The 26,078-nt window shown below is 46.7% G+C and overlaps 2 protein-coding genes across 5 annotated transcripts; one reads left to right on the plus strand and one right to left on the minus strand.

Annotated features, from left to right (window-relative positions):
• Positions 1-125: 125 nt before the first annotated feature.
• Positions 126-23,485, plus strand: LOC6736364. Of its 3 annotated transcripts, XM_039294224.2 has the most exons (6): positions 126-634; positions 12,140-12,399; positions 16,081-20,845; positions 20,918-21,704; positions 21,763-23,202; positions 23,267-23,485. In XM_039294224.2, the coding sequence occupies exons 3-5, from the start codon at positions 16,973-16,975 to the stop codon at positions 23,157-23,159; spliced, it is 6,057 nt and encodes a 2,018-aa protein (XP_039150158.1). In that variant the 5' UTR covers positions 126-634; positions 12,140-12,399; positions 16,081-16,972; the 3' UTR covers positions 23,160-23,202; positions 23,267-23,485. The 3 variants fall into 3 exon arrangements, with proteins under 3 accessions (XP_039150158.1, XP_016029857.1, XP_039150157.1); XM_016170635.3 differs by lacking the exon at positions 12,140-12,399; XM_039294223.2 differs by lacking the exons at positions 126-634; positions 12,140-12,399 and adding an exon at positions 10,086-10,561.
• Positions 23,486-23,881: 396 nt separating this feature from the next.
• LOC6739602 (TOX high mobility group box family member 4-B) lies at positions 23,882-25,972 on the minus strand. Of its 2 annotated transcripts, none has more exons than XM_002076456.4 (2): positions 25,766-25,972; positions 23,882-25,218 (listed from the first exon to the last, which is right to left on the minus strand). In XM_002076456.4, the coding sequence occupies exons 1-2, from the start codon at positions 25,850-25,852 to the stop codon at positions 24,550-24,552; spliced, it is 756 nt and encodes a 251-aa protein (XP_002076492.1). In that variant the 5' UTR covers positions 25,853-25,972; the 3' UTR covers positions 23,882-24,549. The 2 variants fall into 2 exon arrangements, with proteins under 2 accessions (XP_002076492.1, XP_016029858.2); XM_016174347.3 differs by lacking the exon at positions 25,766-25,972 and adding an exon at positions 25,283-25,384.
• Between the last annotated feature and the right edge of the window lie 106 nt (positions 25,973-26,078).

Genomic DNA, 26,078 nt, shown 5'->3' on the forward strand with positions numbered 1-26,078 from the left:
AAAACCGTTATATTCAGCATTCAAATTGATTCATCTAGTGTTGCCACCTTATTTTTTTATATTTAAAAAGGGCTTGAGTCTGCGGTGGTGCAAGCATTTGGTATTAACGTGTCTAAGCTGAACGGTCCTATTAGCGCGCCCGCTAGTAACTTTTTACATTCCGGCTGCGGTCACACTGCAGAACCCTTTTAAACCGCAGAAATCGCTCGCGTTTTTTGTCGCGGCGTTTAATTTTTTAAAAGAAACCGAAGGAATATTAAACAGTTTTCCTGTGAAAATGATCGATTCGGCCGCGTTCTAAACCCAATGCCAATTGCCGCGATTATCGGCGCATCATTCAGAAAACAAGAGAAACACGCAAGCGAAAAAAACGAAGTTGTGCGGAAAAACCAGTTTTCTTTTTGCCCAGCGAGCAGCAGCAGCAACAACAACAAGCGCGTAGTTAAAAAACAAGCAGAAATCCTGTTCAGTCCTGAATTAAATACAACCAGCAACCCGCAAGAAATCAAAAGAAATATGCCAATGAAAGTGTCGTGCAATAAAGCCATAAATTAATCAAAAGAGGAGTATGAAAACGAGATTTTCCCCAGCGATTCCTGCGAACTAAGCTTGTTTTAGCCGGACTAACTAAAACGTAAGTACAAGCCAAGTATACGTATACACACACAATCTTGTAAATCGCGGAGTTTTGCTGTTTTCGTGTGGGTTTTGCCATCTTCTCTCCTTTTTCGCCTCCTTTTTGGCCGCCTCTGCGAGTGAGCGAGTGTGTGTGCGTGTGTGTGTTGTGCAAATGGTAGGTAGAAAAAAAACGGTTGATAAAAAAATCTTTTCAAGGGCGGACGAGAAAAGTCTATTTTTAACCTCCTTTGTGGCTAATTTTATTCGCCATTTCGTTTGATTGCCCCCGAAAATGAACAGTAATACTTTATGTAATTGGTGGAAAAGCGTAATGGCATGGCATCCCGGGGAAAAATCAATAAATCAGCGCCGCTGCAGCTGTGTTCTCGTCCTGCATGTGTATGCGTGGGCTGTTTTGGAGCCAGCGGGCGTGAATTGGGGTAGGAATCGGACCTCTCTCTCTCCCGCACACTCCGCCCTCTCTTTTATCCTTGCCTCTCTCTCGCTTACCCACACATGCATGCAGGCTTTCGCTATCCGTGTGAGCCGCAAACAACAAATAAGCCGCTATAAAAAACAAAACGCGTATTTTGGCGGCCCCTCCGCCCACTTTTAGCCCCGCCTCCTCCCCAGTGCATTTCCCCATGCAAACGAGAAAAATCAATAAGAAACCCACTTGGCCGCAAGAGCTGTGAAAATAAAAGTCATCTTAGACCGAATGCAAACATGGAAATAAGTTATTAACCCAATTTGCATATGTGAGAGCATCATCGCACGGACAAAAAGAGAAAATGCCAGCGACTATAGTTAATCAATCAAACCAACACGAAATTCTGCGAACCGCAAATTAAGTGACTCAGTCGAAATTCAAATGCCAACAGCTGTGCGCGTTTAAATTTATACGCTTAGCGCACTCTGCTCTCCGTTTTCTGGACCCTAAGCCAAAAGCACCAGAAGCGTGGGCATTTCGATTTGGCCAAAAGTCAAGTGGCCAACGGACTTGCGGGGCTTCCTCTGCGTCACTGTTCCACTGCACTTCTTATCCTTATCTCACATACCATAAACGTTTGCTCACATGGTAAATCAGGAGGTGGCACCTATCTATTGAAACTTATTGGGAAACCAGTATAACTGAGCGAGGCGGAAACTCCCAATTGTTTCTGGGAAAGTAGGTTGCCAAAGTTCCTATTTTTAGGATTCAGTAAATTTAGCGCCTTCCGTCAATCAATCAATAAGCTCAATCAGTCTACTGCCCCAAAAATGCCTACGGTATTACGACGGATATCACTTCATATCGGGGCGCCAGTAACGCGAGATTGTTTATGTTTACTTATCATAAGTATGAAAGTGCCAGTGTTATCTTGTCACTGAACTTAGCCATAGGTAAATAGAAGTAAATTAAAGTTAGCAGCATTATCATTCATATGATTCATTTACAACATAAAATACAAATATTAACGGAAATTTTGGAATCCATCGTTTTACTAACTTCATCCTAATCATATTTATTAAAGTAGATTCCTCTTGACTAGTGACCACTGTACATGAGGCACATGAGCTAATTTCCACCGCTGACCCAGAATTCGTTCTCCCTCTAATTCTCCTCAGCCACACTGTAATTTACAACAGTTCGCCAAGCCTCACTTACTTTAATTGTCGCATTTGTTGTGACCACACATGCTTTTCCTCTCAGTGTGTGTGCGAGCGAGATGCCGCAGCCATGACGCCATGTTGCGTGCTCCAGAATGGGAGGGCGAAAGGAACAGCAAAGTAGTATGAGAGAGGGAGGGGGAAGAGAGAGGTGAGCAAACAGCTGACACTTGACTCTCCGCACAAATGGCAATTACAAATGTTTTTACCGTTAGGGGGCGGCAGCGCAGCCACACGTGTAAATGAGTAAGCGAACGCTACCGACTTCTTGCTCGTCTCCCGTTTTCCATTTCCATTTCCATTAGCATACGCATACAAGCGGCCAGAAGCGGAAAACAATGCAAAACATATTTTCAATTAGTTAATCAGTCGCAGTACCAACAGCTGTCTGTATATGTGTGTGTGTGTGTGTGTGTATGGGTGTGTGACAGTGGGTGTTTGTATGCTCGAAAGATATGGGAAAGTGCGACCCTTCATAATCACTTGGGCTTGCAAGGCACAGCCATGGCCAACTGTTTAGTTTCACTCACAGATGTTTGGAGTTATTGCCAAGTAATCCCAGACATTTCGTGTCATTTTCAATGGTATAATGATGATTTGTAGTTAATGCATAGTTTTTCCGATTTTATCTGAGATAAAACTCGAATATATCAATAAACAGGCAGACTTCTCTGTTTACTTATTACTTACGCTAGCACTGTGAATGGAAACCATCCACTCACAAAACGCAAAATAAGCGTAGATAAGCTCTTGGGCAACCAAAATATCGTTTGCAGGCAGTGTTTACTGTGTTTGCTGTGCCCTCACCTACATTTGTACTGTATTTGCCGGCTGTTTGCTTGTTTGCCTTTGTTTGTTGCCTTTCGTTTGTTTGTGTGAAAGTGAGTCAAATGAGATATGCCTTCCTAGGCACGGGCCTACATATGTGCATACATACATAAATACCATTCCATTCCCCGATCCCCGAAAGCGATCCCCTAGCTCACCCACATTCCCCATTAGTTTCTGCCTTATCAGCAGGGTCTTCAGTCTGTTGTTGTGTGGCGTACTTTTCCATTGAACTTTTAATGGCCGACCTGCAGCCGATTTAATTATTGAATTTATGGCTGTTTCGAATTCGGCGGTACACTACAAAAAATAAAAAATGAGTAGTAAAATGCATTCGAGACACATTCGAGAAAGCGATGAACCCAAGCTTTTGTTCGAAATTAAACGATATTATGACTTATGCAACCAGATAATTTATAAATTAGTTTGCTCATTACTTTGCAATTCATTGGAGGGGCAAACTTAATTAGCTGAATGGCACACATGTTGCAAATTAATTTGAGTTATGCACTGCCAACCTCCGCCGTAATTGTCAACAGATTAGTTTCAGCCGGGTGTGGCTCCACTGCCCATTCGCCATGCCAAGTGCGCCTGGCGGGTGTGAGCAATTAGCCGGCTTCTCGGCGAGAATGCGTTGATCCCCCAGTTCCCAGTCGCTTGGCAAAAGTGTCACGCCAGCTGGGTACCCAGAGGGGGGATTGGGGGGCAGTAGTTGCCATCGAAGTGCGGGGGATGGCTGCGCTGGAGGAGGCTCATCACGTTCGACTGCCCAGATGCTAATCGCTCCTTGTGGCGAGCTATTTTTGGGGCACGCTTTGTTTACGTTTGGCCCCAGGCATTCCAGGTGGGCGTAGCTCTGTTTTTGGATGCCATCATATATTTTTGGCACCATTCGCCGATTTTGGGGCGTTAGCAAGGGCGTGGGTGGCAGGTCAAGTTGGGGGAGCATGGGAATATTCTCTGTGTCCTCCACAAATTGGACTCAATTGGAGGCTGCAATTGGTGTGTAAATTATGCAACAGCAGCAGCTCACATCAATCAGTTCATAAATCAATCATTCTCCCGAGAATCGAACGAAACTTACGGCCAATTGAAGCCAATCAAAATGGGAGTCTCGATGTGGCCAAACTCAATAAACGCATGTTTATGGCCATAACGTATGATTTATGTGCCAATTCGACATTCGAAGGGGGTAAATGCAATTCCCGGCAAATAACCTTCGGTGGCACCTACGATTTTGCGCAACGCGAAAATCAATTTTCAATTTGCATGCCGAAAAAAAATGAATATAAATACAAATTGAGAGTGTTTTTCGCGTGCATAATTATGCAAATTAGATAAGTCAACACGATGGTGGAGCGGGGGGGAGGGAGGTGGATCATCCTCAGCCAAAGAGAAACCGAAATGCCACTTGAGGCCAAAAACAATGGGGTTTCTAGCACCCTTCGGATGCGCTTCGTAGCGCAACTGAAGTGCTCAAATACCCGAATGAGCTGACGAAGTCACTTATCGATTGTTTTCGATTATTACGAAATAATGCGCTTAAGGGGGAGGGGGGCGAGGGTCGAGGGGGTCGTCCTTCCATGCAACCACTGCAATTGCAACTTAGAGTGGTTTAAATTTATGATAGTTACCTTAATTGAGGTAGCTATAGCTCATAATGTACTAAAATGATTAAATGCTACATAAATCACAGCTAATACTAACCAACTAACTAACTAGTTAATAGCTTGTAAGGCCACTCCCCAATTTCCAATTTGTGGGCGTTAAGAATAAATCAAGCAACCAATCAATTCCACATGGCAATGTCCTCCAAACGATGTGTTTTGATCATCAATAAAAACCTCCCTCGATTAATCCATTTTGGCGGCACGACACAAATGACTCCCAACTCTCGTCGATTCGATGGCTTTTGGTCATTTACCTTTCCGCGCTGCGTGAGTTCGGGATGAACTCCCCCCCCCCCATTCCCTTTAAATGCCCCAAAAGGTGGCACAAATCAAGATAGATTGTTTATGGCCAAGTGGTTCTAGGTGTGCAGATCGCAGGAGGGGCTATTTGGCATTGGCCCGAAATTGGGATTAAAGCAAACGAGTCGAGCGTCGCGTTTTCTGTGTCGCTTTGCATGTGAATCATGCGGCTTTTCTTTTGGTTTTTCCCTTTTCAGTTGGCTTTTCCGGCAGAGAAAATAATAAATATGAAAGTAAATAGGTCATTATTAGTTTACTGCTAGTGCTAGTGATTTTTTGTTTAAGCAATTAGTAAATACTAATTAAAAACCAGATGCCATAAATATAGTTCGCATTGCCACTCCTTTCACTCGCCATTTTCCAGCCCGCTTTTCTTTACTTTTCTTTTCCCCATTTCTGTCAGTGGAATGCCGCCAACTGACTTTCTTTCCACTTTGGTTTTGGTCATGGAAATGGAAATTTGTCAACTGGCTGTTGTATTTGACCCGCTTGTCGCCCTGGGCGATCGCTTTATTGTACAATTGTGCGGCTTACAACATAATTTGCCAAATGTGATTAGCAAATTATGGACATGGACGGCACTCGCGCAGCTTGGAGCTCGCTTTCAATTCAACGCTTCGTTTAACTGCGGCAAATTGAAAGCTGCTCGGCAGCAGCAGAAAAAAACAGAAAAGGCTGAAAAAAAAACTGAAAAAACGGCAGACATGAACTAGCAACAATTACAGAAAATTGAAAAAGTATACTATACATACGGTTTTGTGGCAATAAAAAAAATTGGCCAGCATCGAGTTCATTGACTTTTCCGCTTTTTGTCTTTAACTGTGGCATATTTCTTTGCTACCCCCTCTCCCCCCTCCGCTGGGGGTTTATCTTCACCGTTTTTTTGTACTATTTACTGGCATTGGAACCCAATACCCAACCCCTGCCATATATTCTCGATCTATTCCCGATCTCGATGTCGTCATAATGGCGTGGGCTCCATCACTTGGCTTTGTGTGGCCTTTTTAGCCATTTCATGCCGCGCATTTAGCTTAATTAGACTGTGTAATTATGCATTGCAGTGTGGGTGACGCGATGCAAACAAATTGTAAACAAATTGAAAGCGCAGTAAACTCTCGGTTTATGGCCCATTTCAACTTTCGAGGAGTGTTTGCGGAACTGCACATAAAGTCCCAAATTTACGTGTTTCCCCTTTTGACAGCGACTAAGTTAGTTCTTTACTAGCAGTTAGCTAGCTTAGTTGCCTAATTTCTCTATTCGTTGTTTTTAGGCCATTCAAATAAATAAATCATTAGTCGCTCCATGCTAATGATTGTTCTGTCTGTCCAAATATTTGATTTCGTTTGGTTTCCCATGGGATTTGCTTGGAACTCTAGAAGATCTAGTCATTCTGGCTAATATTCTGTATTAACTAGTTTTTAAGATTAGAGAAAGAAGCGAAAAAGATTGATGATGTTATCAGGAGAACTTGTTTTCATACGTAGTATGTGACATATAAAGTTATGTTTTGACAACATAAACATATTTTGATTTTAGTGCCAGTTAATTGAATATATGTTAGTTATGCTATTGGTGTGGCATGCCCCCGATATTCATTCGCATATTTGAAATTGCTGGAAATTTGTTTGTGGGCGACGAATGACTCACTTTGAATGAACTCACCCTCAGTTGAGTCTTTTTTTTTGGGCTGAAAGATGCGCTGCTTCCGATGGCTGATGATGATTCAACAGCAAACATTTGCCTTCTTATAATATAATATAGTAATTTAACTTAAAATTGCCACGACTTTCGTTTGCAGATTGATGAAAAGTCGGTTGGAAATCAAGCAGCGCCATTTTGCGCAATTAAAATAAGTGTAGTGCCATTTTCCTGCGCATTTATGCTTTGCGCAATAAAAGTTTATTAACATTTTGCACATTTGCCTGGCAACAACAGAAGTAAATGTTTGTTTTGTTTTTGTTTTTTCCAACAGCAGACGACCGCAAATGTTGGTTAAGTTAGCTGTTGGATTTACGTACGTAACGGTACTTGAGCATGCTCAGTGTTGAATAATGATGGCGCATAAAAAATATGCATTACAAAAAAAAAGTAAAAAACGGCAAAGCCGTAGATTAGCAAATGAGCTTGTTTCTTTATCTTCGTCTTTCCCATATGCAAATCTTAACTTCCCGGCCACGCCCACTGTAAGTTGCAATTTCCAGCGCCCAACTCTCTGGATTTCCAGTAAATTTCCACTGTATTTCCAATGGAAGCCAAGGAAAGTAAAACGGCGCTTATCTAAGAGCTTTCTGGGATCTAAGCGTTTAGTTTTTGTGAACTGGAGCCAAACTCTAATCGCCACAATGGAGTGCACAATGTGGAAAGTTAGTTCTCCCCCTCCTCACTTTGTGATAGAATCTCCAAGCAGATTTTCTATTTTTCGTGTGGAGTGCGAGCTCAGACGAGATGCACTGCGCGAAATAGTGTGTTCTTAGATGGAAATCGGAATATATGTGCTGATGAATAACTTTCAGAGTGAAGTGAGCCAAAGAGAAATACTTTATCAACTTCATACAGCTTAAGAGAGTCAGTAAATTTGTCAAGTAACTTTAATATCACCTCTCTTTTTCTTCAGTGTGCTCTCGAAACGCAAACGGCAGCAGATACAGATACAGATACAAGTGCAGATACAGATACAGATACAAGTGCAGATACAGATACAGATACAAATACAAATACAGATACAGATAGAGCAGAATGGCCTGTGTGTAACAATAGCTATTCAGCGCTTGGATCCGCTGACGCTTGGATCTAACTGCCACTGCGCTCTAATAATTATTTATAATAATTACTTTTTTGCGGCCCGCTGTTTCGGACATTAGCAGTTCTTTATCGGTTTCCATCTCAATCGGGCTTAATTAATCCCGCTGCCAAAAGCGTGTTTCTCCGCCGATCGAAATCGAGCGCTACTGACCTTGGCGAGATTCGGTTGGACTCTCATAATGGCCACATTGCGACAGGCAACGCACTCGCTTCCACTGACTTCGATCGTAAATCATGGCCCCACTGCACGCACTTTCCCACTATCGCACTACCCCAAATATTTTTTGGCACGCCAGTGCAGCCGGGAAAATGGAGATGAAAAGTCGGGGGAAAACGAGCGCCGCCTCAATGCCGACGTCGAATGCAGCAGCACACAGTGCATTTGTCGTCGATCCTGACATTAAACATTTTCGCAGCCGACAATGTCAGAAATGATGGCCCGCTGCAGAAACGAAGGAAGTTTCGAGTTTTCCAAAGACCGAAGCTGGAAATACACTTGCTTTAGGCCATGATAGTGTGTACTTATTTTCTAAAATAGTGACTTGTCAGCTGAATTTGCATGCATGCATTGCGGGTAATTGAATGTAGACTGCATCCAAATTTCCCAGCTACGTGCCAATTTGCATTGAAATCGAATTGCATTATGTATTCATTATGCCCAGCTGACGGAAGGGAATGTCTCACACGAAGAAGCGGCAGCAGCTTGCACTTTTGTGCATCTTATGCTCTTTTTGTATTAATTTTTTATTTTATTTTTTTTTTTTGGCTGTGAGTGTGGGGCTTCTTTTGCTTTGTCGCCTCGAGGTCATAAATATTTCGTTTTCGTTTTGAAAATAAAAATTCACTTCTGCAAAATAAACTTTTTGCCAGACTCTTTGTTCGTGGAATTTGGCTGTGCTTATTTCTTTTTGGCCGGGCCAACAAATTTGCATATCAACAGAGAGTGAGTTTGAGTTGAAGACAGTGCGCGACATGAGCTTAGGCACTCACAGGTTCAAGATGTATTTGAACTGCTCGCCTGCCTATTTTTTTTGGCCATTTGAAATGTTAATGAGTAGTTGCGGCCAGAATGGAGAGCACGTTCCAAAAGCGCTGCTGTTTGTTGGCCAAGTTGCGCGGAAAAGCCATTAAATTGTGATTTATGCTTACAGCCAGAGCGGTGGAATGCTTTGTGCCGATTTCTGCGGCTATTCCTTCTGGTTTCCTGATATTTCGTGTAATCAACGTGCATTGAACTTTCGCACCTCGTCGCCTTTTGTTTTCCATTTGTTTATATCTCGTCGGGCCTACGAAATTGAGGCAGGTCGCTCTTTTACGGCCAAATAAGCCTTTCATATCAGGCGGAAATTTAAGCGACATTCGCCCACTGCCAGAAATTGTTTTTGGGGAATTTATGTCTATAAACATCCGATTCGATTTGGATTCCACAAATTCATTCAAATATTGCCTCTCCAAACAATCGTGATGATTTACACAACTTGATGATTTATGAAACTATGAAATCACATTAAGAAACCATTGGATATTTATAATATTTCGCATTGCCGTTGTATTTCACCGTGTAAAGTTTCCATTCAGCGGAATTAGCATATGTTTATAACATTTTTGGCATATGGAAATTTTCTCTTTAACAACATGTTTATTTAACTGGCATTTGCTAAGGAGACATTTGATACCCATTTGTTGTGACGAGAATACCGTCTAGTAAAACGTTTTCCCACATTTTAAACATGCTAGTTTTGTAGCTTTCAGGGCATATTTACGTTCACACCTTTTTAATGTTTTTTTGTAGCTATTTAAATGATTTACAAATATTTGATTAAAACACACTTGTATAATCACCATGTATGGTATGCAAATTTGTTGCAAATATTATAGAAAACTTTCTTAATGTCTTATGTATTAAATTTTCCCCAGTGCATTATCGGCTTTTTGTTTACTATTTGCCGAAGACAGCGAGTGCTTTATTTTCCGCACATTTCACAAAAAAAATAATGAATTTGCATAATGTTTCACACGCCGGCCCCCAACGCACACACACAAATGCACTCTCACTCAGTTGCAGCAGCTCCACTCTCTCTCTCTCTTAATATGCTAACTTCCTCACTCGCAAGTTGCCGATGCACTTGCATCACTCTCTGCTTCCTCTCTCCCACTCCCACTCGATAGCTAGAGTTCGCTCGCGAGAGCCTCAGCGCCGCTCTCTCTTTTGTGGCTGCTGCCCGCTCGCTCAGAATGGATCTTTGGCTCAGTGTGCTTTGAGCTGTGCTCGCGAGCGTTTCGCAGAAATATTGCTGAATGCTTTAATGATTTTGTATTTATTCAACGCGTCACTGTCGCGCGCGTTGCCATAAAACCAAATAGATCGTAAATTAGGTGTTTCGAAGTTCGAACGCCTCTTTTGCCGCTCTCTCCCATTGCGTTGTATCTTTGTTCAACGAATTTCGAGACACGGCGGCAAGCAAATTTGATTAACAGCTATCAAAATTGTATTTTTGCGCTTCGACGTGTCGGCATTTAATCAGCAATTCATTTCGGTGTTTCCAATAATTGGGCAAAATCGGAATCCCAAGGCCCGCATTAAAACTTCCGTTTGTCACCTTATAAGGTGGTCATCATAAAAAAGCGATGAAAACCAAACCAAAACAGTGCTAACAACGAATGTGTAACAAACGTGTATGCAAATCAATTGTGTAAGTTTCCTCAGCGTGGGCATAAAGTCGATAAAATACTATACGCAAATCGTGTGAACAGATTCCAATCGAACGAAAAAGTAATACTAGAAGTTCATATAAATAATTAATAATATTCTAATGTTCATAAAGTAGATCTCAAGTTTAAGAACGTTGAAAGTTCTATAGAAGCAGTGCAGCAAACATATTCACATTCCACATACATAAACAGCTGTGCTTAATGTTTTCACAGTTGGCTTGGCTTTGGCTTTTGTTTTAGCCTCAGTTTTAGCTTCGGGCCGACTTGGGTTCGTTTTCGCTTGAGATCTGTTGACTGGTCTCGATTTTTCGGTCTCGTCTCATTTGATTTCAAGGGCCTCACATTTTGACGCCTGATTGAGTTACAACCGGCGCCCCACCGCTCGTAAATCAGTTTTTAGAGCTGTACTGTAAGCTAGTGCCAGGTACAGGGAAGCGTGGATATCTTGAATTTGCCATGAGCTATGTGCAAAATAATCACTGACAAGTTTCTAAAGTCTAATTGCTTTTACCTTACCTCTTGACTCCTGACAACCAAATCCAAAGCATGTTTCACATAGCGAGGCTGCACTGTGCCATTGAATACTGTATTCGATTCACCCATGATATTACACCATCGGCCTCTTTGCACTCTGCGTGATCTTTAATTATGAATTAAGCGCAGCTGCGTGGAAGGAAGGCTCCCACAATTTGCATGTCGTCCCATTCCATTTCACTTCCTCGTCGTCGGGGGAAAAGGTCAGGCTCAAGTCAATGCCACGCCGAGTCCGCTAATTAACGTTGCACTGGCTTTGCGCCACCAGAAGTACACTGTAATTGCACTTTACGCGCTTATAATGACTGTTCGTTCGGCTAAAGACATCAAGAAACATCAAAAATCAAGAAATCGGCGGCAACTTCAAGTCGGCGCTGATGCTAATTTAAATTTTGATTTATTATCACGTTCGCCTGCAGTCCGTGTTCGCATTCAGGGTCACTTCCCCTTTGTAGCGGCCTCCTCCAAGTGCTTAGCTCCACTCCCGTTGGTAAGTTTGGCGGCTAATGAGTTTGCTTTGTTGGGCATAGATTGAGATCGCTGTTAGTCGGGTGCAGTGTCCTTGAAAACGAGCCAAACAGTGGGAGGTGCACTGGGAGAAAAAGGGTGTAACAATCACTTACTGATTGAAGTTAATGCCCCAGCATAAGGTTTATAGTTACTTTCATATAAAGTTGTTACTTATATTTTCGAGTGCATAAAATCACTGCCATCACTGACCTCGCAACCTCGCCTTTTGGCCTGGCCAAGTGCAGTAAGTAGTTGGCTGAATGTAGAGCCACGTGCAGTGGTTCTCACTGGTGGCCAACGAGCCAGCAAGCCACCCAAAACACCCAATCCATCCAAGCACCCATAAAACATTCGTGGCCAGTGGCCAGTGGCCAGAGTCCGAGTCAGACAACGCCCCAATTCGGTTTGTTGGTTTCTGGGCCGCAGCCGAAAGTGAATTCTATGGTTTTCCCTTCTGGTTTCCACTCGCATGCCAGGTTTGATGTGTGTTTTCATTTTATTTTCCGCCCATCGAGAGCGCCTCCTCATCCGCCGGCTTGGAAAAGCGGCCAACGATTGTCCATGCATGGCGCACATAATTGGCCCAAACGCCAAATCGACAACGCATTGTTATTGCGGCTCGAGATGTTGGCGTGACGAGCGGCAATCCTGTCGAGGCAAACACCTTGGACTTAATGGTGCTTTCTATCAAGGTCTCTTCAGAAGTTACGGGCTGTTGCGGCTAATGCCTCTTTAGCTGCTTTCGATTAAAGATTCTTGGAGTTCTTTAATGAAGGTATGAATCTACTGCTGCAATTTGTATGTGAGTGTTTGAGTAGCTGTATTGATTTGCGATTAATGCTTTCATTGCCTCACTTATCGTATCTCAGTCAAGTTCGTGACATTAAAGTTATCACATATATTTTATATTTCTTTTTTACGAGCTCCAATATTGTGTCGCTGGCAAATTTGATTGATGATAAACCTTTGGCAGCGTTTTGTTACAAATTAATGTCCCAACTCTAACTTGACTTTAAACCGTATTTAGTTACCGATTTCTCGCATATATCTTTCGCTTTTAATTGCCATATTATGCAAACCCGATTGAGATTCGAGTTGCTGGCTTCCAGCTCTGGACTCTAGACTTCATAGACCATCTCGCACATAGAAACTGCCTGGAGGCTCATCATTCTGGTAAACAATTTGCCCAGCAATTTGTGAGTGCCCGCCTGGCCACTCGTTGCTATTTTATTGGCTTGTATGGCGGATGGCTCCATCGATTTCCAAGTCATCGCGCGATCGTCGAACCCCTCCACTCGAGACCCGCCCAACAAAACGCTTTGCCTCCCATGAGCACAGGCCATTATGATTGTTATTCCTTTCTTTCTTTTTTTTAGCCTTATTATTTTTTATATATTTCCATCGCAGCGCTGCTCGCAACAATGTGTTCCCCTTATAAACTTATCGTTTGTCACTTGGCTCTATCTATCTGTGGTATCTCTCGGATCCATCGATTCACTCCAGTGGTGCGGCGACTGGTTTCGGGTGGTTGGATGTCTCTGGTGGGGAATACGGGGCACAGCCATTGACATTCACAGCACACTCCCCTGTCCGTTGTCCGTTGCTTTGTTTCTAATAAATAGGATGCAAAACAAATAGAAAAGAATATTTTATTGGGGAAATAATAGAAGGGAAATAAGTTGTGATTCAATAACACAATAGACTCTCCACCTTTGTGGTTGTTGGTCTATGGAAACTTTCAAATGACCCATAAAATATGCTTGCGAAACACATAACTTAGTTATAGGATATTTGTTCATGAATTATGTCATTCTGTTACGGAATATATCAATATAAACTATCAAATACCTATGGATGTACCTTCCCAACTTTCGCTTATAAGATTGGTTCCTTAAGCTCCCCCACAACTTCTTAGCCAATTACATTTGACTTTGACTTCAAACTCCAAACTGCTGCCCACATTCCTTGTGTTGGTTTGTTTCCAATTTCCTACAACGCTACAAGCCAACACGACCAAGTAGCTCCTCCACCGATAGCCACCATAGCTCACATGCTCACATTGGCGTTGGCTTGGGGTCGTCAATCGTCATCCAGCGTCGTCATCGTCAAGTTGTTACGCCCAAATTTGGCAGCAGATTCAAATCAGGCGGCGAGCGCCCCTCGATCGTTTTATTTATTCACTCCACCGGCAGTTAATATCTTGTTTGGACCTGGTCCGTCTGTCTAGTGGCTGGTGGCGTTGTTCTAAGCCTTCGGCACTGGCTATTACTCACGACCGACCTTTGTTTGCTATCCGAATGCGATAAATGGGTTTTATATGAAAGTCGCATATGGAAATATAGAAATCTGAGTATGGAACGGTGTTAAGTATGCCAGGTTCACTGAGCACGACGTGGGCGTTTCGCGATTGATTCCAATGGGATGGCATAGTCACTTGGAGTGGAGATGCCTTGGGTGGAGCTCCCTCCATAGGCACATTCCATAAGGTAATCCATGAAATTGTTACTGTGTTTATTGTTTGATCATAAACGTTCGATGGGGTTACCTAATAATCTGGTTATTAACTATCGCATCTCCTTATACAATTTTCCCCGCGAAGTACCATCTTACATACATGGCTGATCATAAGGAAAATAGCTGATAGATTTCCGCAATAAAAGCGTTAATGCAAAAGTCATACATCAATGACGATCGCTTAATGTTTAAAGCCTGCCATTAGCTATTTAATTACACGAATTTCGTGTAGAATATTAAGTAAACCAACATTGCTGGCCATATATGGACTTAAATCAGCCACTTGCGAATGCTGGGAAAGAATGAAGTCATATCCGAGCGCAGAACGTGCAATTATCGAGTTACAAGTGGATTCGCTTAAGTTTTCCGTTTTCCCTCGGCTGCTGATTGTGCCGTTCGTTGCTGATCACCTCATGCATGTCGCCAAGTGAGCCATAAATTACATAATTGCCGTACGTTTATCTACTGGATACGGCCAGTGGTGGACACCAGTACAGATATCTGTGATCCGTGGCCTTTGTTTTCGGTTCGGAGCGTTCATTGAACCCCCTGAGCAAACGTAGCTCTCTGAGCCCAACTTGCGGCCAGGAAAATCCTCAAGATACAATCTGGCTAGTTGCAGCGATCGATTTTTGCCAGCTGATTGAGTTACTCTTTGTTTGCCCGCCAGACAGACGGACTTTTGCACACGATTTGCATGATTAACCGCCTGATGGAGTGCGCAGCTTATTAGTGCTCATGTTCAGCGTGTAAGCTGTGTCTTTGTATGCAAATTTTATATATAGAATTTTATTATAATATATGCGGTTTGATCGTGCCTAAGAGAGTTTCCTTGTCTACAATAACATTGCATTCCTTACACTTTTAGAAAGCATCATTAGGAGGGGCTTATATAAATAACTGGTAAAGCACTTCGATTGGCGATAGCTTTCAGTTTCAACTTCAATCAGAGCCAAAAGGATTATTAATTTAGGAATTCATTGCCCATGCCCCGAGTTTGCACACCTTTGCCAAGGTGTCAAATGAAGCATGTTTTGTTTTATTATATTCAACAAACAAACTTTACCTTTCTGTCAACTCTCGGTGAACTGTGCAAATATTGGCTGGGCAAACATCTCTTAATGTTTCCATTGTTTACGCGTAAGTTCGCTGAAATGCTCAAGGCGTTTTTCCAAACTGTGTAAACAAAAAAAGGCGAAAGCCTTCTGAGGTTTGCGTTTCGTTTCCAGGCGGCTAATTCTCCGCCATTCTTCCCGTATCAGATTTCAAATGCAGCGCCATTCGTTTGGCATGCACTTGCTTCCGAGATAACAAATTGCCATGGAAATTGAAATTCTATATGTTTGCCGGTCTCCTCCAGCCTGCAAACCCGTAGAAGGAAGCAACCGGGCGAGGGTCAATCCATTGCGGTTTGCGGGAGGTGCCATGTGTCCAATGGGGTAATGCTAGGAGCTGCCAACTGGGTTTTTCATGGAGATTCCGGTGGGTGCGACCGATTGACGTCACACGGCAGATATTGTGTGAATTTGGAATTCATTATCATGGCAGAGCCACAGACAAGTGCTTGTAGATTGGCACTTTTGGTTTGAAATTTGTGTAAATATAATAATATTATAAATTCAAATATATGATATTTAATCAAATAGCGGTTTCGTGCCATTGCAATATGTTCTTGTCACTGCTGAAATCGAAATTAATCAGAATTCAACTTTGAGTTAGTCACTTCCTGTTGGGATGCGTCAACGCACTGCTTAATTACTTGAGTTCTGAATAATTGGCCACGCGAAAATGATAAAAAGTTTAATGCATTTAGGCAGCTTGCAATAAAGCTAAGCAAATTTAATAACTTATGTGAGCTGTGCACTTGTGTTTGTATGTGTGCGTATGTATGTGCAGTTCCGTGTGAAGTAACTCATGCTTTTCTCTCTCTTATTTTTTGCAGTTTAATTGTGCAACTACAACAACACCAACAACAATAGCAGTAGCAGGGGAGTCTCAGCAATTGGCACAATTGGCGATAAATCAGCAGGAAAAGAAGAAGCAGAAGGAGGAGCAGGCGAAGCAGTGTGAACTTTAGCAGACGCAGCGGAAAGGGAACACAAACAAACGAATAATAGCGGTGCACTTGGAAAGGGAAAACGAATAAATCTACGAATAACGAACTGCAAGCGAGAGCGAGATAGCAACAGCTGTCTTATTAGCATTTTCGTCGCGGGGGAGTAGAAGTAAGAATGCACTCCAAGAACGGAGAGAGTGCAGTGAAAGAGAGAGCAAGCAGTTAGTCTTGCATCTTGTGAGAGCAAGAAGTTAAAGCAGTGCATCTGCAACTGGAGTTGCAAAAGATGTCATTGAAAACGAAGAGAAAAGAGTTGTTTGAAAAAAGAAGTGAATGAACTACAGATAATAGGTAGTTACAAAGAGTAACTGGGAATTAAGAGAGGTAACTGGAAGAGACAAGGATTACACCGACTTCCCAAGAGAACGCAAGCAGTGCCCCACTCTCGAGTATCGATTTTGCCTTCGCTATTTTGCCACTTGCTATTTTAGTTGGCAACCGTTGACAGTTGGCAGCTGCAGCGGGCGTCGCGGGGGCGGGCCTTCAGCATGTGGCCCTAGACAATAGCAACAACTATAAAACGCAACAAAAAGTGCAAAAACCGAGGGGATATCTGAGGAGACGGAGTAACCAATTGGCATTCAGGCAGCGAAGCATAACCAGGCGGTTGGGCTTAGACCGGAAAAGCGTCGATGAGTTGAGAGCCCCTCACATACACTCCACTCCACTCCACTTCACCCTTTTACCCTCCAAAAACCCCTCCAAACTCCGTCCCGCAATGGATGCGTCGCCCCTGTCGCCGGAACAGGCTCCCATCTTGGTCACGGGGAGGTCATTGGACCAGCAGGTGGACGCCAGTTCGCCCAACCACTCGAACTACTCGAATCTCACGAACAGCAGCAGCAGCGGCAGCAGTGCCAGCAGTCCTTCGGCCTGCTCGTCCTCGTCTTCCTCTTCCTCGGCTCCACAATACAGTGCGGATATCCGGGCGGCTGCACTGCATCCACAGCATCAACAGCAGCAGCAGAGAGGATCTGCCTCCGGATCGCGCTCAGGATCAGGATCGGCGAAAACCTGTGAGCTGGACGTGGGCGAAGAGCGGGATACCTTCTCGCCGGTGTCCAGTCCGGATTGCAACGGGGCCGCCGCCGTGAATGTTCTGCCTTCTTCGAGCGGCTCTGTGGACAACAAGATCTACGAGGGAGGCAGCAAGGGGAAGCCACCCTCCAAGGAGGAGAAGCAGCGCCAGAACGAGGAGATCGTGTGCATGGAGACCTCGACAGTGTCCACGGAAACTGGTTCCTGGGAGTCCATGTACCCCGCAGCGAGCGTTGCTCCGCAAGCTGAACCCGAGGAAATGGAAGCCACTACGGTATTCAAAGGCATCAGTGCCAGCACTTTGCTGCGCGACCTAGAGAAGCGGGATCAGCCGTTGTCCACCTCAGGGACCAGCGCCTGCTTCATAGACGCCTCATCGCTGAGGGACGAGGATGAGGTGCTGTCCTTCCCCAGCCTAGATGGCCACGGCCAGGAGGAAGAAGTCGGACAAGAGGCGACTGGCGACGAGGAGCCTGAGGGTGAGCCCTCGCCCACAGAGCAGCTGGAGCAGTTCCACAAGTCCTTTGCCAGGTGCAAAGGCGTGAGACTAACTCAACAACAACAGCAGCAGCAGACAGAGCCGGAGCAGGAGGATCCCCCTGACGAGCCGGCGGAGGAGCGACATGCTCCCATGTCGGTGCCCTACAGCTTCCAGCACAATGCCCAACACTTCAGTGTGCTGCCCCTGGGCAGCAGTCCCAAGTTCACCCACCACCAGCATCAGCACAACCAGAGTCAGCAGCATCATCCCGATCTCAGCTACACCACGGACTACTCCTCCAGCAGTCCGGCTCCGAGTTTAGTGTGGTCGGAACAGGGCAGGAACCACCATGGCGCCTCCTCCTCCACGCCGCACAACTCGATGGTGCACATAGAGCCAGCGTCGGCAGGGAGCAATAACTCCTCCATTCACAGGGACTACACTCTATCTTCCTCATTGTCGCATCACAGGGATTCGGGTGCTTATTGCAGTGATGCCACGGACTCGCCACTGCCCCTGCCCCGCACTCCCAAGAGAAGTTCCAAGTTCGATGAGGCCAATCCCATTGTTTCTGGCGGAGCATCCATTGAGGATTTCCGGGAGAAGCAGTGTGAAAGTCCCAGCATCAAGAGACGCACAGACACCTGCCCGATCGTCTCGGGCGGATTCGTGTCCCTGGACTTTGCACCCACTCGACCGCTGGCGGATGACGATGACGAGGAGGAACTGGGTGAGGATCCAGAGATAGCTGGGGTGGAAATGCGCGTGAAGACGGGGGTTCAGAGGAGGCCCGTTCCCGGAATCGCCTCCTGGGTGGTGGACATGAGCGACTGCCGGCCGGAGAGGCGAAGGAGCACCAGCAGCACCACCTCCAGCTTCCGGGAGCGCTCCGATTCCAACAGTTCGCACAAGAGCGGCTGTGGCTTCTACGTCTCCTTGGATGACATGGACAGGAAGCCTCAAGAGCAACCAAAGGCAGTAGCGGTGGCACCTCCTTCGCAACTAAGCAAATCCTACACGGCACCCAAGTCCTCTGGATTCTTTGTGGATCTTTCCCAGAGCGCCAGAGATGAAGAAGTGGCACCAAAGAGTCAAGAGGTGGCCGAAGAAAAGGAGGAAGCCAAGCCAGAACCCAAGAATATATTCAGCATGTTCATTGATTTCGGGGAGCAAAAGACACCGCGCTCCAATGGCCGAAAGGAACCGTTGAGTTTGGCTCAGAGGTTGTCCAGCTCTTTGAGCTCTTCCGCTTCGAGAAGGGGAGACACCGATGTGATGAAGTCCAGCGCCAGTTCCACGGAGACCCTGATGGCCAAGAGCGCCAACCTGAAGGACGTGTCTGCAGGAGCTGGTGAGAGCAAATCCTTGGACTACAGATGCAACCTGGAGCCCCCGCTCACGGTGGCTGCACTGCGTCGGCTGTCTCAGCAGCATCGCCAGCAGAGCGATCCCTCCAAGCGCCACAGCTGGGGCAGCAATGGTCAGCCTGAGCAGGCATCCGGATCTGGAACGGGCAATGATTGCAAGCGATCCATCAGCCTGACTGCCAACGGAGCAACTGATTCGGGAGCGGGTCTAATGAGCATCATTGACAAGCTGCCTATTATATCTAAGGCCTCCTCCCTCTCCATCGATAGCTCAGTGTCTCCCTACGACGACTTTAGTGGATCCAATCCTGGAATAAGCAGCTGTTCGGAGGAAGAGCAGGGTCAAGTCCAGGGAAGGATCAAGAAGAGGCGAAGGGATGTTCAGATAAACGAGACCTACGATAAATCCAGCTTGGCTTCGGTAACTGAGGGCATTCTATCCAAGGACTTGTCGCCCGCTTCCAATACAGACACAGATGATCTCACCTTCCAGCAGGACGAACAGCTTGCCAAGGAGCAGGCGGAACTGGTTTCTGTGCCCCTTCAGCTGACCAGCAGCTCCAATCGCACCAGCAGCGTAATGGAGACCATCATCGAGGCCAAGGAGACGGCCTCGCCCAAGAAGCAGGTTACACTCAGCAATGGCCATACCATGGAATCCTTACACGCCACCATCGAAAAACAGAAGCAACTGCTGGAGACGGTCAACGAGCATGGAGAACAGACGACTCAGCAGCCCTCCCAGATCCCCTCGAGCTTCGTGAAGCTGTCCGACATGGATAAGCCCGTGAAGCACGATTTGCAGTCACCGGATTCGATGAGCAAGAGCGTGGGCAACAACCACAGGAGCTCCCAGCTAGGTCAGAGACTCTACAGGGATGAGAACCGTGCGCGTCCCCACTCCTGGGCCATGACCCGGTCCACGGGCAACACATTGCAGAACTTTACCAACTCGGTGGACAATATAAGGAGTCTCTCCCGGCTGTTTCCAAACTTCTCTAAGGAGTTTTCCAACTCGCTGCCCAACGGTATGACACTGGAGCAGCTTCAGGGTCAGCAGGTGGACTACATCCAAACGGATCTCAGTGCGGACTCGAGTCTGGCCTCCAGTTTCAGTAGATCGGGAATGGATGAATCCTCGCTGAGCTGCAGGCAGCCCAGGCGTTTGGGGGAGGATTTGCTCAAGATGTTTCTGCAGGAAATTGCCACGGATATGCTGGTGGAGGTGCACGGACGGCGTATCCGTGCCCACAAGTGCATCCTGCGCTCCCGCTGTCAGTACTTTGCTGCCATGCTGGCGGGGCACGGATCGCAGAGCGTGGTCTCCCTGCAGGGTTATTCCTATGCAGCCGTGCACTTCGCACTGTGCCACATCTATTCCGGTGCCTCGCATCCGCCGGATGGGATCAGTTTGATGGAGCTGGCTGCTCTGGCGGACTTGCTGGGACTGGAGGGTCTCAAGGAGGTAACCGCACATGCTCTAAAGACAAACTACTGCCACAACTTCCACAAGCCGTGCTCCGGCTGCACCGATGGCATCCTACAGGTGCTCCCCGTGGCGTTGAACCATGCTCTGGATGATCTGTACAGGAAGTGCTTGCGCTGGACGTGTCGCCACTACCTGAAGGTGTGGCCAACTAGGCAGTTCGCCCAGCTGCCCCCCGACATACTCGGCCGATGTCGCCAGCAGATCGTCGCTTACATGGTGGGTATTATTGGGATAGACTCTTCTCTAAATTAAGTGGATATCAAACCTTTCTCTAATTCTAACCCTCAGACATCGGATACGGTACTGGACACGGTGCTCGACTGCGACCACCTGTTGGCCCAACTGTCGGCCTATCGCTGGGGCCACGTCTGCGAGCAACTGGTTCGGGAGATCTTAGAGGCAGCGTACGCCTATGTGGGCGACCACTTCGCCAGCCTGATTGCCAGCGATTCGTTCCTTTCGCTGGGCCACGACCGCAGCAGGCACATCCCGCGCTTGGAGTCCCTGCTGCTGCATACAGCAGCTGAGCTGACTCCGGAGCAGGCGTGCCGCAGCTATCAGCGGGTAACGCGCCTAAACACCGTGCTGCAAGCAAAGGTCATCCATATGCCGGCCAGTTTGGGTCAATCGGAGCTAGCGCGGGAGCTGCAGGGTCTGCAAGAAGAGCAGTTGGACTGGCAGCCGGAATACATACGACTGGTAGGAGCACTCGTCTACGCGGTGGAGCAGTGCCTCATCCGACAGTGCTCAAGGGCCATGCGCGTAACAGCCTGGCAACGCATGGACCTGGAGCTACGCAAGAAGATTCAGACGCTGGCCCGTCTCACAGAACCGCTGGACATGAAGCGGCAAAACGGCAAGCCAGTGGGTAAGGCCTTTTCCTTTGGCGGAAGCACACGCAGCCAGGACCTAGTGCAGATCAAGTTGGCCATTCAGGCGCAGACGAAGCGAGCCCATGCTCAAGAGACACTAATGTACAAAGCCACGCAGACGCAGGACGCGGCTGGTGGAGCGGGCCACGTGCAAACTGCTGACAGGGGAGTGCAGGCGAATCATGAGTCTCGGGAAGGAGGCAGTAAGTTCGATATTTGTTATATAGCATTGATGAGTTAACCATATGTTTTATTACCCAGGCAAACTGCTCAAGTCCAACTCCCGTGCGTATGTTCCGCATCGCGCCAGCTCCCAGGTGGCTTCGGAGCGCAACAGCTTAAATCTTCATCGACGCACACAGTCAGAGGCGCCGCCAGTGACCCACAAGAAACCGATTACTGTTGCATCTTCTACAGTAGAATCAAAGTCTGTCCAGGGAAAGACTAACGCTGCAACGGCCAAACTTGGCGAAGTGCGACCCCGGTACCTGGAACCGCGTAAGCCAAGGGCTATGGCTCCATCTGCTACAAACGGCCATGGAGCCGGTCCGGTGCGCAGTGCCACCAGCTCGAGCATCCCAGCCAACGGTGGCAGGAAGGCACCAGCCAAAAACCTGCACATCTCTTCCAGCGACAGCTCACGGAACTCGAGTCCGGCTGCACGTAGAGTGCAGAATGGCACACGCTTGGGCAACAAGTCCAGCAATCTGTCCATGGACAGCTTGGCATCGCCGGCACGCCGAGCTAAGAGCAGCTCTAGGGGACCACAGGAGCGATACTCCTCAGACCAGAATTCGCTGGCGGAGAGCATGAAGAGCTCTGTGATCACCAACAAAACGATCTCACACGAGTCGCTCTCGGGTAGCTCGAAGCTGGCTAGGATTCAGCAGATAAATGGCCATTCAAAAGGAGCTGCAACGGGAAAAATCAAGGCAACGCAGCGGGGCTCCACTGTCGGCAACAAGTCAACCCGCCAGCTGAAGCAACAGCACAATGCAATGGCCTCCAACGGATCAAGTCCCAGTTCGGTGCACACGACCAAGTCAGCGGCCAGTCGCCTCTCCTCCGTCAGCAGCACACTGTCCACGCGAGAATTGTTTAAGCAGCGATCCATTTCAGTGCCAGCTGGTGGTACAGATGGAGCGCCAAACAAGGGACGTCACAGCTTCCTATCGGCCAAGTCCCGCGAGATCCTGGCCAAGCGGGCGGAGAAGAACAAGCTGCAGCAGCAGCAACAGCAACAGAAGCAAACCGAAGCTCCTGTCGAGGAGCGCGGCTCGGTCCAACTGCGCTCGTCCGCTGGTCCCCTGCGCTCCTCCTCACATTCCGCGGTGTCGAGCATGCTGCAGCAGCATAACCTGCGCAACAGTTTGCCCTCCAACATTCCCACCAGACGCCCCAATACGCTGCATTTGAAGAAAACCACAGCGGCGACAAACGGAGTGGGCGGCGGTCCCACTAAAACCACCACCAATGGTATATCGAATGGGACGTACAAGTCGGCCCAGGCGGTTAAGCAGAAACTGGACCTGCTCATCGACGCCCAGATGGAGAGTGTGGTGCCCAGGGAGCGTGTGGAGTCCAAGCTGGAGCGCTCCAGCACCTTCTGCAAAGACAGCGCCGATCTGGACATCAGCGAATTGCAGATAGTGGAGTAATCAAAAACAAGAAAAAGGAAGAAACGCAAGCGCATCAAATGGGGTGAGCATATCGACTGATGCTCCAAATAAGCATGGTAACCATATCGAGGCACTTATCTTTCCAGGTCGTATCAAATATGGCCCCGAGCAGATGCGCACCCGGATCCAGAACCGTACACGTCCCATAAGGCAACACTAGTCAATAATCTAGCATGCAGCTGCCGTTGCAGTTGGCGCATGAAACCATTATACAATAACGATAATAACGAGATGATGTTACTACCAACAGACAACCGCGATAATTAATACGTTATGACAGACATCCGGAACCCAAAACAAAAACACAAGTTATTGCCGTTTACCTAACCCACTCCGAAGTATAACTATATTAGCTTATTGCGTTAGGGAAGTTAGCGATGAATTGTATGCAAAGCGGATAAGACAGATAAATTGAAAACGAAACAAAACAAGAAACTGAAAATGAAAACAAGTATTTGGTGATATTATTTAGAGTGCGCTTTATGTTTACGTTAAATGCCAAGCGACAAGTGCTTATAACCCGAACTCTCTACTCAAAGTACGATCTAGTGGATCCAAGGATGCTCTACTATATGCTTTATGCGCTTTGCAGGCTGCATTTAAGGTCCTTTTCTCTCTATTCCCGCTTTATTGTCAAAGCCCGCCCAATGCAACTCTGTCTATATATGAGATGGGATGTGGATGGAAAACCATCTCTATAATTTAAGCTTGAACTTTTTATACTGTTGTTTATTTAACTCGTACTCGTAACAATGGCGCATTACTTCAGCAAGGCAACCAAGGAAACGTCTCTAACATTTTATTTTTAAAATTATTTATAAATTTTACTTATTTGGTAAATATTGAACGAAGCGAGCGAAAGTGAATTTTTGTAAGCAACGGCATTGATACATTGATAATGAAGTGCAAGAGTAATAAATGTGTGTATTTATTAAAAGTTACCATATATTAAAAATGGCTTTTATTTTCATTCGGCTGGGGGTGGAATCTTAAAAATAAAGCTACCAACTAATAGTGAAATCTTTTCTAAATAAAAACAATATACTTTACAATTTATCGAAATAATGAATCTATTGGGCCTCAAACCAAATGCTTTGTAAATTCTTACTTCTCCGTTCTACATGTTATCTATTCGCTATTTCCTACAATTAAAGTATCATACAAAGCGCGTTCCGCATTCATTTAAATTCCCCACAGATGCTAATTACAATTGAAACTGGGATTACAATAATTATCGTATAGTTAAGTGCCTTCCAGTCATATAATCCTTAATAATATTCGTTCAGCCTGCCGAGTGTGGGCTCGCCAGGCTAGAACTGTGCAGCGTATGAAAAGAGTTTACATCTAGACTCGGCGTAGCGGGTGGCAGCTATGAGTTCATGGATATTACCCAGTGGTTGAACACATTCCGGCAGTGGATGACGACGCACTCGTTGCTGCAGTACTCGTCCTCCCAGTCCGGATTTATGATGGCCGGCTTATTGCACTGTTCCCGGGTGCACTTCTGCACCCTAGCCGCTTCGGTGAGGAGCTGTATCTGATCGGGCGGCGGCTCCTGCTGGGCATCCACCGACTGTTGCAGATCCTCGACAGACTCCAATTTGGTTGTGACTAGAGGGGGTGGCTGATTGGGAGCTACTGCTGGTGGGGCCTCTGACTCCGACGTGGCCTCCGACTCGGACAGCTGGTGGCGATAGCCCCTCATCAGACGGACATACTCGCGCTTCTCCTGCTCGTGCCGTAGGGCATAGACGTTCTTCTGCGTCTCGTCCAGGGACTCCCACATGGTTTGCACTATCACTTGCATTTGCTCCAACGAGCAGGACGGATTCTGCTGCTTGATGGCCGTCACGGTGTCCCGAAAGAACAGAGCAAAGGGCGCCAGAGGTTTGGAAGGTGCCTGCGCCATGGCCTGGTTCTGCTGCTGCTGCTCCGGCTGAACCAGCAAGTTCTGCCCGCCGCCGCTGGCATATGTGTCGCAATGCTCCTCGTCATCGTCGTTCAACATGGATTGATCCAGGCTAAGCATTCTCCGCGACTGCAAAGATACAAAGGGCATAATATTAGTGGCTGATTAATGGCTCCAGTCCCAGTGCGCTCACTAGAAACTTCTTCATCCCAATCACAGAGTGAGCAACTAAACTAATGTACAAATCGCTTGCCCAAGCCCAGATCAGTTGGACGGGCATAGCGGGGGCGGGGCTGTAGTGCTGTGTGCGTGTAGCTTGCGCTACTGATTGTGCGACTGTGTGTGCGTGCCGCTTGCTGATAAGAAGCTGACGCGGCGTTTGTCCCGCGCGCCCAAGCGATAACCCAGCGGGTGGGGGTGGGGGAGCAGAGGAGAGATAGCTCCTCCAGCTGGTCGCTGGCACGCAGAAGCTACAACAAACTAGTGTGTCGCGCTATTCCGATTCCGATCTCTCCCGCTCATTAAAAAACCATTACGGCCATCGATGCGCGGCAATTAAGGCGGACGGTGGTCGGTCAGCTGTGAAAACTCCCATTGCAGCCGGTGTACATTTGTCCAGTTGGCCGCCCTGCCCCACCGGATTGGACCCTAAACGGGATGACCCTCCTCCACTTACGGCTTGGCTGGGGCTCTGGCTCTCCGCCGGCGTGTCGGTCAGCTCAAACACCTCGTCGCCGAATGAAGGAGTATGGAACTGATTCATGACGCTCCTGCAATTCTCCCAGGCTTATTTACAAATAAAATTAAACAATTCCAGGCGTTTTATTATCGTGGGCTTTAATTAGTGTGACCGCAGGCGGGTATGTGCTAAATGCGCCGGGACAGAATTTTCGAACACTGTTTTGCTCTCTAAATGGAACCAGTTGAATTTTATCACTGACAAATATTTTAACTTGTTAACTTGTTTTTTAACTTTGTTAAACCTAAAT

The sequence above is a fragment of the Drosophila simulans genome, chromosome 3L, assembly GCF_016746395.2.
Source record: "Drosophila simulans strain w501 chromosome 3L, Prin_Dsim_3.1, whole genome shotgun sequence".
Classification (NCBI taxonomy): Eukaryota; Metazoa; Arthropoda; class Insecta; order Diptera; family Drosophilidae; genus Drosophila; species Drosophila simulans.